The sequence below is a fragment of the Glarea lozoyensis genome (assembly GCF_000409485.1).
Source record: "Glarea lozoyensis ATCC 20868 chromosome Unknown GLAREA15, whole genome shotgun sequence".
NCBI classification, from domain to species: domain Eukaryota; kingdom Fungi; phylum Ascomycota; class Leotiomycetes; order Helotiales; family Helotiaceae; genus Glarea; species Glarea lozoyensis.
In genome coordinates, this window is record NW_007360989.1 from 1,644,039 (window position 1) to 1,657,860 (window position 13,822).

Here is a 13,822-nt window from a genome sequence, read left to right on the forward strand (position 1 = left end):
AATTGACAAAATTAGAGAAAGAGGCTATTAGTCGAGATAGCAAAGACCCAAATTCGGTTTTCTTAAGTTTCTACACAAGGAGGTATTCAGGGATCCAAAGTACTTGCAGAATGTAGTCTTTCGTTTGAGAAATCAAACAAATTAGACTGTCAGCACCTGGCCCACACCAACAATGCCCAACCCTCTCATTCGTTCTCGAATACTAACCCTAAAGGCGATGCCGGCTCAGCCAACCAGAACCCGGATTCTACCAATGTACTCTTGCGGATCAAAGACCCGAGCCCACTGAAGCGACGAAATGCCACCTTTTAATATTAAAAATATACAGATTAGGAAATCTAACTCTTCTCGTATAAGCTATGTTTCCAAAATTGTTCAAACTCTCTCTCGTTGGAAAGTTACAATATCAAGAAGCGCAATAATATACGAGGTGATTTGAATGCGTCACACAAGCAGCTAATTGTCTCCGATATGAACAGCACGGGCAACCTGCTTCTCGGGACGTCTCGATCAACTCAAAGGCTCAAGGAGACTTTGCACTACTTCAATTACTTCACTTTGAACGATCTAAAGGAGACAGCTCGAACCGAATGTTGATCGTGACAACGAGCAAAGGTGTCTCAATGTTGCCTGAGCTCCGAATAACGTAGCGTGATTAACTGGCATTCTCGTGCAAGATAGATCATAGCGAACTGGCTTTAGTAGACACCCATATCTCAATCCGAATGAAGTTTTCAAAATTCGAATTCTGCAATAAGGTCTGACTAACTCAAACCCTCGACATAAACACGAAGCGAGATTCTTCTCACCTAACTTCCCCAAATGTAACAACCCCTTTGAAAATCCTTCCAAACCCGTTCAGCCGTAAAAATAATAATTGTTCGAGACTGAATTCAATCCACAATACTAACGCAGACACTCAGCAGTCAACGAGCTTCCAGTCAACTACCATCCCTACAGCGTCGTGTTTGAAAAGTAGATTGCTGTTCGAGAAAGGGGGGTGAGGCACGCTAAGCTGCGGATCGGCCCGTTGCAGTTGATTTTAGTTAGTGTCTCGCTTAAATACTACTCGAAAGCTTATCATCGAGACTGATATTAGAAGATATTGAGCTGCTAGGTAGGAACATCATATTTGTCTAGGGTGAAGGAAATATTTGAAACCCCTACACTTTCCAGCTACTTCTCATCAAATTTTGAGTGCTATAGCTCGATTCTGGCAGTAAAAATACGATGAACAATTGCTGCAAATTTCTCATCAAAGACATCGATGGATAATATTCGAGTGGCGCGTTAGGAGAACCTGTGTAAAGGTTGGTTGTTAATCTTTGTTTAATAGCGAATCCTACTCGTAACCATTGGAAATTTAGTAGTTTCCACATCGCACAGAGCTATATTTTGGGTACATATGTTGCTGTTCAGCACTTTGATGAGGTAAAATCCTCAGCCAATGAGATTTTTAAACATCTAAACAACGGTACCATACATGTAGCGTTGGATGCCTGGTGAAATCCGACTCACCTCCTCACCAATCCCTCCCCTCCCCCTTCTCCTCCCTCACTCTAACCCCACGATCATCAAACCTACCCCCCTCCATGGCAGCCCTCTTCTCTTCATCCGCACCATGAGTCTCATCAAGATACCTCTTAAAGCTCCTCGACATATCCACAATACTCCTGAGATGACCATCCGTCAGCACCACTCTCCCTTCCTCATCCCTCACATCCTCATATTCCGCTAGCGCCACCGCAGTTTGGAATGCATTTCTAATCTCGCGGCCATTCCAGCGAACCTCGCGCATGGCTTTGCCACGGATGAATTCCTTCGCATCGATAGAGACGCGGATGCTCTGGCCACGATCACGGGCGAGTTTGTCGATGAAGGTTTGCCAGACGCGTTGGCGTTCCGAGTCGGTGAACTCGGGGTAGTAGAGTTTGACGTGGATGCGGGAGATGAATGCGTCGTCGAAGGCGCCTACGCGGTTGGTAGTGAGGAAGAGGATTCCGTCATAGAATTCGAGAGCGCGAAGGAAGCCGGCAACGAGGACGTTGCGGTTGAGATCGTTGGTGGAGCGGCGTTCCATGAAGACGTCTGCCTCGTCGATGAGGAGGACCGCGCCCCAGGAACTGGCTGTTTTGAAGCCATCGCTGAGGATTGATTCGATTCTTTCGGGAGAGGCCCCGATGTCGCTGGATGTCAAGATCATTAGGGGTCGTTTGGTATACTCTGCTATGCATTCTAGTTGCCATTAGTAAGTGCTTCTGAAAGATGACTTTGAAGCCATTTAATCCAGTGAAGTAGTGCTTACCAGCTGTACAAGTCTTCCCAACTCCCGGTTTTCCGTGTAGTAGAATAATCTGTCCCTGTCCTTTTCCCTGAATAAAATCCGCATTCCAAGGGTCGGTTTTAAGTTCATCGCCGCGGATATTTTGACGCACATAACTTCCAGCAAGAGCCTTGAGGGTGTTGATTCGAATTGGATCCATGACCAGGTTGTCAATCATATTTTGTTGAAAAGTAGGATCTCGAAAGGTCTTCACATGCAGTCGTTCTACCCGTCATTAGCGTTTTGACAGAGATGGACAGACAACCAAACGAACCCCAAGTCCGTGTTTTGAACACAAACGCCCATAACTTCCGAGGAAGTAGGAAATACCGATGCGGATCCAAACCTTCCTTTTCCTCGGGTGTAATACCATGATAATCTCCGAAAATGTCTATTTTCTTCGTTTTCTTTGCTGCTTCCTTTCGTTGTTCGCACACAGAGCATGGACAGTCTGTGATCCAATTTTGATCTGGCCTAAACCACGATACGAAAGGCTTAGTAGACTTGTTCCCATACCCTGAAGAATCGAGTTTGGAATCGACATCGTTGAAATATTTTTTCATATCTACCATTACTAAACCGTCGACCTTGGAAACGAGATTAGTGCTTTTTGTTACCACATCGTGTTTAATTGGTATGATAAGAAGAGATAAATACCTGATTGTGAGGAAAGTCGTATGTTTTCCCTTTGTAATACTGGCAGGTCTTCCGTAACAATCGAAAGCATTTACTTCCCTCCTCAACCAGCTCCTTGACCCTTTCTCCAAGCGGCTCTTCAAATTCTTTATCCTCCAAGATCTCTGTATCCTTACAACTTCTCTCGCCCTCAAAACGCTCATCGGTGATGGATCTGCTAGTGGTACCTATCCAACTACCATTGTACTCAAGACACCAGTGCGACACATTCCACGCCCCACCTCCAAACCCTTGGATCCCGTCCCGAAAAGATTCAATGACCCCAGTACTCCACTCCGAGGAGTCGGTGGTTTTATATTTCATTGAGCTCCCAGGCTTTTGACGCACCCACATCATATCGAAAGTTTCCAGACCCTTCATATTTCGTTCCCTTTCGAGCCTGACTTTCGGCATAATCCTCTGCTCCAAGAATTCTTGCACGAGACTAATATCGTGAAAGGCGTCTCTTTCCCTGGGACAGATTGGATCTTTGAGATTCGATGGATGACATCTTTCCTTGTACTCGTTGAGTTCTTTCTCGTGATGAACCAATATCATATATGGGGCCGGGATTACAACTGTCTCGCCCATTAAGCTCTGGCCTGGGTAGTACCGAACAACAGATCTTAGCGCGTGGATGACTGCCTGAGAATGAATATGCATATCAATTTTTCGTCTTGTATCAGTAACAATTGGTGCAATCCTTTTCATAGGTTGCTCGACTCCTAGTGGGCCACTCTGAGAGAAAGAGGTGGTGTCTGTTTTAAATTCCGATTCCGGTGTGAGAAAGGTTGTAACAATATCAAATACCGTACCATGAGCATCGACAAGCTCGTAGTCTAGTCTGTTGGTGTGTACGGAATGCACGATCTTTTCGGTAGCAGCGTGGAGATACTCAACGCGGTATTTGACGCCTTGAGGCGGCGGTTTTCCATTTGAGAAAAGTTTCTTGTCGTCCTGGCGAGGCTCTGCGGGTGGGATTGCTGGACTCTTGCTATCGTTCATGATCACGATCTTTTCCACGTTTTCAACCACGATGGTCTTGGATTCTTCAACCATAGCTTGTCTGTATGCAGTTTAGGCGACAATATTTCTTGAAAACATCAAAGAAGCACCAAAGAGGTAAGACCGCGCAACAGGAAGAAGCCACTCGAGGCTGCAGTGCAGAGGTTGTGCAGATCGAGTTTCTCAGTCTCATTTGCTTGCTGAAACAAAAGTGGGGTAGGGCGAGATTCAAGATTATAGCGGCTGCGATTGGCCCCCACGACCAAGAGATTGCCTGTCTGCATAATGTGGATGCCACACCGCATCAGCCGCAGGTGATGAAGCTCATTGATTTGGCAGAGTTTACCCAAGACGGCTCCAAAGAGGCGCAGGCAACACTAAGTCGCACCTTGTGAGGAATGACCTCGAAGTGATTGACCGTGAGGCTGCCGGGAGAAAAATGATTTTCACAACTTTAACTTTTCAATCGTGTTGGATTCCTAAGAGACAAAGATGTTGAACAGTGATTTTCGATAACATAAAAGCAATGTCTGTCGCACCAGAAGCGGGGCAGCTTGTACGATCATTCAGCCTCGAAGTCGAGAACCAGCTTAGGCCAGAGGTTCCTGTCAATGATTTGCGCCGGGTTTTCGTTCGGAACGAGAGGAGACTGCAGAAAGAAGAAGAGGAAAGAGAAGACTGGCGTTCATATTATGAGCCATGGAAGCCTGTTGATGCGGACACGTACGTAAGCTCGAGAGAGACAGTCATATTTGTTAACAATCAACAGAAACCCAACAACCATAGTTCTAAGAGAAAAGGCAGTACTTCTTAGCCATGCTTGGAAAGTCTTTCGTATCACACTGCCCAAAAATGAGCAGGAAGCTCTTGAAGGGACAGTGCCTAGTGTGCAGGGGTTGATCGGGATGGTAGAGAGTACGTCCAAGAGGTGGCAGGATAAAAGGATGACATCTAAGTCCGGCAAATTTATGAAGCATTTCACAGGCTTCTGCGGCACTTTAGATTCCCACTCGTATATGCTAGAGGTGCTTCCAGGTGGAAACGAGTATGTTTCATTATTCACCGGAGTGTTGAAAACCGTTGTCAACGTAGGTGAGCCACAATAATCAGATTTATGGCTTTACTGATGATTTCAAGGCAAGCGCAAATCATGAAAAGATTGCTAGCAGCTTTGGAGAAGCACTGCTAAGAATAAGTGTCCATATTGAGGCTTGTGAGAGAGAGGTTCGCTTACATCGTACCAAATCTATGCAAGAGAAGATCGTCAAGCTATACGCTCATGTATTTCTTTATCTTGAAGATACTATGGAATGGTACCAGAAGCGGTCGCGAACACATTTTCGAGAGGCTTTTCGGCAGAATTTCAACGACAAATTTGAAAGTACGATCGTAAACATCCAGAATCTGTCGCTTGACGTACTTCGCGAAGCAAATGTATCATCGATGGCGGAAACCCGCCAGATAAGGTTGACTGCGGAGGAAACGCTGGACGAATTGAAGTTTGGGCAGATGGACGCCCGATTGTCGTTGGACAGTGTCGCTCGGAAGCTAGCAGAGATGGAATATCAGAATAAACAGTTGAGGTTAGAACTGCGGAGGGAAGCAGAAGAAAGACAGCAGCTAGAGCTCAACAAGACTATGCGCTTGGAAGAGTTCCGTAATAGTCTGGTTTCGCAAATCGGCACAGGCATGCGTCATGAGCTGGAACGCGTAGCGCAAAATATGGTGAATGATGGCATCTGGGACGTTCGAGGTGAGTGTGCTGGTGAAATGGTGAATCACAAATTGGTGTATATAAGCCTTAAAAAAACCAGGTCAAACGCGACGTACCGTAAACTTTATCAACAGTTCCGCTAGCCACACAATGGCCGCTCAAACATACCAACGTCAAGACGTGATCCTAGGTTCGAACCACCTACTCAACTTCTTCTCGGAAGGATCGCTCGAAAAGCCTTACTCTCCACCTTACAACGTCCTCAACCTCGACCAGAACGCCTCCTCTCGCCTAAAAGAATGGACTACCGATTCCAAAATCAATCTACTCGCCGTCGCAGGCCGTCGTCCACACGGCCATGAACCGCCTCCTATGGCAATGCTCGCATCGATGTGTATCGAATATGCCGTCGCAGCGAAACTACCGGTGATATCTTACTTCTGCTGCCTGCCACAAAACGATGACTTGCGCGAAGGCAATACGAAGGAGGTTCAAGGGCTTCTCTCTCTGATCTATGCTATGATCCGACAACTTATTAACCAACTGCCGGCTCAGTTCTCGTCCGAGCTCAATCTCTCGTCGCAACGATTTGCTGACCTCCAGGGTTCTCTGGCATCCTGGGGCGTCGCAATATCCCTACTGAAAGACCTCGTTGATATTGTTCCTAGACCTTTGTTTTGCATCATCGACGGTCTCCAACTCCTAGACGACTGGAGCACAGAGACATTACTCGAAGAGTTTATCGCGGTACTGAAGGAAGGAAGTTCGAGCGGCGGAGACACCGAAGGCTTGAAGATTTTGTTAACGACCACAGGTCGATCAAGAGCTCTGGTGAAGTGCTTGGAGGCAAGGAATCTCGTTCTAGCAGATCGAGATGGTGCTGCAGATGGTTCTGCACGTCGAGCAGGAAATCGAAGGTTCTTGTTTTGACTTGACCGTTGGTTTGTTGTTGTATCGTGGGTAAAGTTGGGGGTGTACCTAGTGCTAAAGCTGAGTGGCGCCTTGGCGCAGTCACAAGTACCAGCCGGCGGCCTCCTTCAAACGCTCTTTCCCTCGCTGTTCCCGAACACAGTAAACGCAGAATGCGGACGCACGATCACATCCAAAGATGAAAAAGAAAATCAAAATAGTGACCCCTATTAGGATCGAAATCTGGCTGCCAGTACGACTGTTATGGTCACAGAATTACCCAACCTCCCCCTTTCATCAGCCCCCCCAGGTGTTGAAATCTGACAGATTCTCGGATTCTCAATCATCAGTTGTTCAATGCAAGTCAGAAATCGTCCCCAGTGGGGTTTAGGTACCCGTTCTCGCGAACTGGATATAAAAGCAGGTGTGCAAAGCCCGATTGAGCGGTTGCGGCTAGGACTTGGGACATGGGACTTTGGGACGAGGCCTGCCCTATTGGGCGGCTGAAAATTGAGTTTTCCATATTACATCCTCAAAGCTGCTTCTACTACCGAAATAAAGCCGCATTTGTATATCGATTTGAATATTTCATATGAAGTTCAGCGAGTTGTCTCGGTAATCATGATGTATTCTACAAACAGAACATTTTCTATGGGAGGGAAAATAGAAGGCATCATAGTCTCTATCCTGTATTTTCCCAGCATATCATTTGTCATATCACAACAAGTTGGAAGGAACAACATACCCTCGTGGTAGAGAGATCCAGATCATAATCACTAACAAGAATAGCGCCAAGTGGTTCACTTCCCCTCCTTACATCTCTTGTTCGAACCTTTAATCAACATTTCTCTTTTACTCTTTGCTCTCGATAGTCAAACGCCACCATTCTTCTTATACCTCATGATTATCGCCGAACGCATGATATGATCCTACCCTATGAGTAATATCTGTGTGTATTTCCATTTCCGTTTTGCACATCTTCAAGCGTCGCATTCGATCGCAGTTGCTACAGACCATTACGCTCATCCTGGTTTGCCTGACTTCCTCTAGATCTCAATACTCTCCTTTGTCGCCATAGTCATCGTCGCAGTCAAGCTGTTACTCCTCAGCGTCCTCCTCGAATCCCCTTTCTCTAAAAATCTCTACTACACGTTTGTTATCGAATGCGATTGCCGCTTTTAAAGCTTCAGGTCCATGAATAGAACCTCGGTCGAGCAAGAGCTCCACCGTCTCTTCAATCCTCGTCTTCCGTCTTGGCTCGCCTTCGGGTTGGATCTCTTCAGCCATAACGGTAGTGGCCGCAAATACAAGGCCATGTCCAGCGCTGACATCGACGCCAATATCCAAAAGCCATCTTACCATTCCTACATGCCCGCCCTTAGCTGCCCAAGTCAGAGCTTCGATCCCCTGTTCTTCTAAGTTCGCTCCATTTCCAATTAGCACTTGGCCAATTTTTGTCAAGCCCTCTCTGCCAGCGATAGAAAATGCCGTCGCACCATCTTCGGCGACTTCATTTATATCTGCGTTATAGCGAAGAAGTAGTTGTACCATGTCCATGCTTCCTACTTCCACCGCCGCATGCAATGCTGGGTTCCAGTTTTTACTGCCGTGAACGATGGTGCCGTTCCGAAGTAATAATTCTGCAATTTTCGTTTCTCCTTGACCATTGCGAGATTTTCTGATTGCAACATGCAGGACAGTCGCATCTGTGGGGTGATAAACGTTGATATCTGCTTTTTTATCAATTAGGAGTCTAACAATGTCTTCTTTTTGAGATTCGACGGCTACGAAAAGGGCAGTTTTCTCCATCGCTGTCTCATTCACGTCTGCGCCATTTTCAAGCAGGAGTGTAACGATCTGTTTTTGACCGCGTAAAATGGCTTCATGGAGAGCAGAAAAGCGTTGCAGAGGGGAACGTTCAATTACCGACTTGTGAGAGAGCAGGAGCCGGACAATTTCGAGTCTACCGCCATTGCAGGCTGCGACGAGCGCATTACCAAACGGACCTCCAGGTAGGTTCACTTCGGCGTCGTTTCTCAGTAACAACTGGACGATCGTAGAGTAGCCCTTTGAGCAAGCTATATACAGCGCGTGCCCTTTGCTACTAACATGGTTGACGTTGGCTTTGCGGGATACCAAGATTAATGCCAGAGCGTAATGGCCATACCGACAAGCGTAGTACAATGGCTGGACACCGTACTTATCCTCCGCATTTACGTCGACTGCTTTATCCAAGAGTTCTATAAGAATTTCCTTTCGGCCAGCTGCAGCTGCACTGTGAATTGAAGGCATGGCCTGCGGAATCGGCCACCTCGCTTCTCGTGTGAGCCAACGCACCCCTTGAAGCTGGGTTACGTATAGCATCGTGGCAGCAGTAACCGCATAGCAATTTCTATCGAATCCATCTCTGATCCCCTCCGGGTCGAACGGATTGCGGAGGAGTCGGATTTGCAAGATGGCCGCTATAGCACGATTTGCGCGATCCGGCCGATCGAAGTCTGGGCCCTCATCTCCTGGTCGTTCAGGTCCAGCGAGTAACTTGTTGAAAGACTGCACGATGCCAAGATGGATGGAAGGAATTTGCGCTATATGATAATCAAAGTTCTGTGCCGCGTAGAATAAAAATGGATTGCTCTGGATGGTCTGGTGAAGCTGTTGCGGGTCCTGACACGGCCCATCTTTTCGAAACTCAATCTGGAGATAAAGAATACATGCAATAGCAAATTCTTCCTGAGCCTTTGCTCTATTGAGAACACGCTCGTTATTCATATCGCCAAAGTTGTTCTCAAGAAAACTCCAAATGGTGATATGGATTGGGCGAACGATAGAACTTGGACGCTCCACGATGAAGAAGCCTCCACACGCGTCGAGGATGTCTGCTTCCCTGTATAAGTTGAGTTCTTTCCGGTTGGCCACAGGCGCAGTCATGGCAAGTGCATCTCTCAGCTCCTCTATCCTTAAAGGACGTGATGCGTATAACACAAACCTAAAACACCGAAAGGCCAATGCCTTCAGAGATGCTGCTTGGGTGTTAATGCGATGCAGCATTCGAGCGTAATATTCGTCAAGACCTTGAGGAAGATTCCCCAGCACTTGTTCTACATCCCGTTCAGTCTTTTCCTCACATATAGTCTTGAGTTGAAGCTTAGGCACGAGAAACCTGAAGGTCGGCATCAGCATCCATCACTTTTGGCATGAACCAGACTTACATTCCATCAGCTTCGGCAATCAACTTTTCTATGACCTTTTCTTTCAAAGTCTGGCTATATATTCGCAGATTTCCTTTATGAATTCGAGATTCAGTCTCACCCTGAACAAATGCTGTGATATCTGGGGCAACATCCTCGTTCTCAATTCGGAGGATGAAGGCGGCATGTTCTTTGAATCTTTTGGCTATGTCGGCTTCATTGCGGCTAATGACAATTGTTTTCAATGCAGCTCCTTGAGTAAGCTCAAAATCACTGTCTCTCGTCTTTTCACCCTTGTTGTACTCTCTTCCCTTCGAGGGATCTAAAATGAGCTCTAATGTCCGCCCTCTGGCATCTTCTTGGCACTCATCGAGGCCGTCAACTATTATGTAAACCTCTTTGAACAACTCCGTTAGGTTCCAAAATTGCGCTTTACACGTTGCTAGGTTAGAAGTACGTGCGTCGCCATGGTAGGCCTTAAAGAATCCACGAAGGGATTCTGAGAGCTCATTCCGCTTCCAGCTGAGCTGCTTGATGAAAGATAAGATTACATTCCTCGGGTCTTGCGTGGCAGTATCTTGGAAATTGCAATATGCATATGCAATGCCAATGTCGTCACTCAAGGCATATTGCGTTGAAATGTAATCGATAACATTTGCCGCCAGAACGGATTTGCCACTTCCCGGCTTTCCATGACACCACAAGGTAGAAGAACTTGAACTATTGAACCATTCCTGAAAAAGCTCCTTTCTAATGAGCCATTCTGTAGTTCCTAGATGGGTTTTCTCAATAATTTCATCGTGTATCTCTTCGTAGTGGATCTTGGAGACCCATTCAAGAAAATTTGTGCGTTCGTCGATCGCATTGCGGTCAGTGACAATTTTAACCAGATCTCCTAACTTCTTGAGGGCATCCTTTTGGTCGTCGAGGGAATCAGCTTGAGCGGCAAGATGAACATTGTGAAGGTTTTTCGTTACTCGTGCTTCGATTCCGCCGAAATGCTCCTCGAAACCATTCCATTGCACCCTGATAAAGACCCTTAAATTATTGTATTCTAGCAAATCATGTTAGCTGACGAAAAAAAATATTTTCCCTTTTCCTTTTCAAAACAACATCTGGCGAGTGGATACAATATTATACAATTTCGCGCTTGCGATCTTAACAGAGCACCGGGTGCGAAAGGGGTAGCCTATGTTTTCCTGACACCAGATGCCTAAAGATGGTGAAAATTTTGGGATTGGTACTTACTCCGTAAGTGACCATTTGCCCCTACAAAAATCGATCTTGAACGGACGCAGAAATCAAGGAGATCGCCATAGACGTTAGCAAGTGCCTAACCACTCGATATAAGATCTGCCATAATAGGGACTCTAGTGGTACTTACTTCTTGAAGGATTCCATTGCACTTATCTCTGCATGTTGTAGAGAGCTGTTGCAGGATGTTTAGCCACTTTGAAAATTGGCAGAGCATATCCGACAGCTTGTTCCAAAATGTCACAAACCTCACTGCAAGATCGATGACGATCCGAACGGCCCCTACCACAATTGAAGATATTTCCGGCTGGCTCTGTATGCCGATCGCAACGCCTTGCATGAATTGATCAAGAAGGCGAAGTAACTTTCCTACAGGCTCGAGCCGTTTATGAATGAAGGACTTTTTGTTGTGCTCTTCATCGAAGTCTTTCACCATTTGCAAAATGGTTACATCAGTTATTTCATGGAACGCGTTTCCAAACTCCATCCTCTCTTTCTCCGATAGCTTTGCAAGATGGCTCTTGAGGGCCAGGTCAAAGGCTGCGTTACGGCCTCTGTGTGGGAAGTACACATGTCAGCACTTGCCTGGAAATCGTATCAACAGGATTATAGACTTCCGGACACGCACTTTTTTTCTAGATTTGCTACATCCTCCGAATGATGGTCCTTCAGGCGTTCCCTAGGTTCATTGGTCTTAGCCGACTTTCTGACAGTCTTTGGGCGAGATGCTGTGCGATCTTCCGGCCCCAATTCTGTGCGCTGTTGAATGAACTTTTGCAGCTGCCCGTAATCGAGCTTTGACATTGTAATATATTTTCTGGTACGGGGTCATTCGACGCAGCTAGGAGTCTTGGGAGCGAAATCAGCTGAAACTTGGGTTCTGAGAGATGAGGCTGGGTCAACGTGGCACACTACCGCATTTACCCCTGCCATTCTTGTCACTCATTAGACCAATGGTTTAGTGGCATGGTTGTTGCGCGCTTATATTACCACGAGTATGAAAGATACTCAATTTCCTCCGTTGATGAAATAAAATATATCGCCAGCGGAAAGCATAATTTCGGAGTCAAATCAAGTCATGTGAGTTCTTGGATGTAATCATGCCTGGGGGTCAGCCAGATAACACAGAGAGATGCGCCAAGTGCTGTTTTCGTGCTTTTTGACTTGATGAATTTTTCAACTTCACGAACTTAGTGATACTAAAATAATACGTAATAATTTATTGTTGGCGATAAACTTACAAGTAAATGTTTTTATTAACAGATCAAAATAGTCTCTGTGAGCCTTTACAGAAGTGTGCTAGTTTTTGACATTCTCTCTGATTTTTCTTTCAGGACTTGTTTCCTATAGACGACTACTCGGGCAGACTGGTGCCTCTCGCGGATTGTCACAGTATCCTGCGTCATGCACATCCATGCATGTCTTTCCTTTCTACCCTACAATTCATTTTCACAAGAATCATTGTCTTTGGACTATACAAGTATTTGTAGGAGCGCAAATTGTTAAATGCATTTATCAATTCCATTTAAATACAGAACTTTGAGTTCTCATATCCCGAGATGAATACCTGAGAGGTAGTAAAGGCTCTTGTTGCAACGCTTCCGTCAAATACTGGACTGCAACATCATGTAGAGACCTAAGATCGAGGGTCTGGTTTGGTAGCGGCGCACATCTACTCGATCGTGATCTCCATCATTTTGCCAAGCCGCAACTTCAAAGGCAATCGTCACTTCCGTTAGTTTCTTCACAGAGCCACTCTCTCGTCATCAAATGACCTACCCAGTACATGCTGCTCCTCGAGTATATAGTATTTTTTTGGAAAGAGAAGTCCGCTCACGTGAAACAGAATGATGTACTGATAACGACATATGCCGTTGAAACATGGTTTATGTTTAAGTCCGGAATTTGATATGGTGTCTCCTTAGAAGGTCTTAAATAAGATCTTTTCGTGATCTTTTTGTGATCTTTTTGTTTAAATCATTCCTCTTTCAGTTCAAATTGGACTGACTTTGACTCTGGTAAAACATCATCTTCTTTTGAAACGTGCAAAAGATTCTAGAGTTCAGACGGATTAATTTTTGGATAGCCCACCACCACAACAACATTATTTCTACTTGATAACACACTTAGTAGTTTTTAGCAAATATTGCCTCATACAACATAGATCTTAAGTTTTCAATGTTGTAAACCCTTGACGTTGTCAACATATAACAGGCGAAATGGGCAGACTTTCTGAGATTTTAGACATTTCCGATATCTATCTTGAATTGACCGCCCAACCTCGATGTCCCTGAGTTTTCGAGGATAATACAGTGCTGCGATTTCAGTGTCATTTGTTTTCCAATTCCCGTTGCTTCCACCATCTTCCACCACAGTTTTAGTAGCAAAACCCACCAACCACATGACACAATCATCAGCAAGACCCACTAGTTACTCAACCAACGAACTAGCTAGTGATTCCAATATCCACCCATCATCATCACTTGTATCTACTATTTCTAGACCAGACAACCCTCTCCCAACTTCATTCTTTTGTTTCACCGATATCGACATCTGCCAGCTGGACAGGTTCTATCCGAGTCACAAAAGTCTTGTCCTAATCTGTCGGAAGATATCAAGAGGTATCCGACATATTGGGCAAGTCCTTTCACTGCTTTGAATGTCCCTTCAATGTTTTCCGCGATGCAAATTCTGTCACCATTTTGCTACTGATTGTGCTCTGCGTTGAGGTTTATGTTTGCTTGCTCGTTGGCG

At 45.6% G+C, this 13,822-nt stretch overlaps 3 protein-coding genes across 3 annotated transcripts; 1 reads left to right on the forward strand and 2 right to left on the reverse strand.

Annotated features, from left to right (window-relative positions):
- Positions 1-1,522: 1,522 nt before the first annotated feature.
- Positions 1,523-4,057, reverse strand: GLAREA_06352 (P-loop containing nucleoside triphosphate hydrolase; the record flags this gene model as incomplete). Its single annotated transcript, XM_008081766.1, has 4 exons — positions 1,523-2,235; positions 2,306-2,548; positions 2,598-2,910; positions 2,981-4,057. The coding sequence occupies 4 exons, from the start codon at positions 4,055-4,057 to the stop codon at positions 1,523-1,525; spliced, it is 2,346 nt and encodes a 781-aa protein (XP_008079957.1).
- Positions 4,058-4,529: 472 nt separating this feature from the next.
- GLAREA_06353 (uncharacterized protein) lies at positions 4,530-6,647 on the forward strand (the record flags this gene model as incomplete). Its single annotated transcript, XM_008081767.1, has 4 exons — positions 4,530-4,726; positions 4,773-5,091; positions 5,141-5,756; positions 5,818-6,647. The coding sequence occupies 4 exons, from the start codon at positions 4,530-4,532 to the stop codon at positions 6,645-6,647; spliced, it is 1,962 nt and encodes a 653-aa protein (XP_008079958.1).
- Positions 6,648-7,724: 1,077 nt separating this feature from the next.
- On the reverse strand, positions 7,725-11,872 carry GLAREA_06354 (Ankyrin repeat-containing protein; the record flags this gene model as incomplete). The annotated part of the gene is made up of 5 exons (XM_008081768.1): positions 7,725-9,786; positions 9,836-10,868; positions 11,063-11,147; positions 11,199-11,622; positions 11,697-11,872. The coding sequence occupies 5 exons, from the start codon at positions 11,870-11,872 to the stop codon at positions 7,725-7,727; spliced, it is 3,780 nt and encodes a 1,259-aa protein (XP_008079959.1).
- Between the last annotated feature and the right edge of the window lie 1,950 nt (positions 11,873-13,822).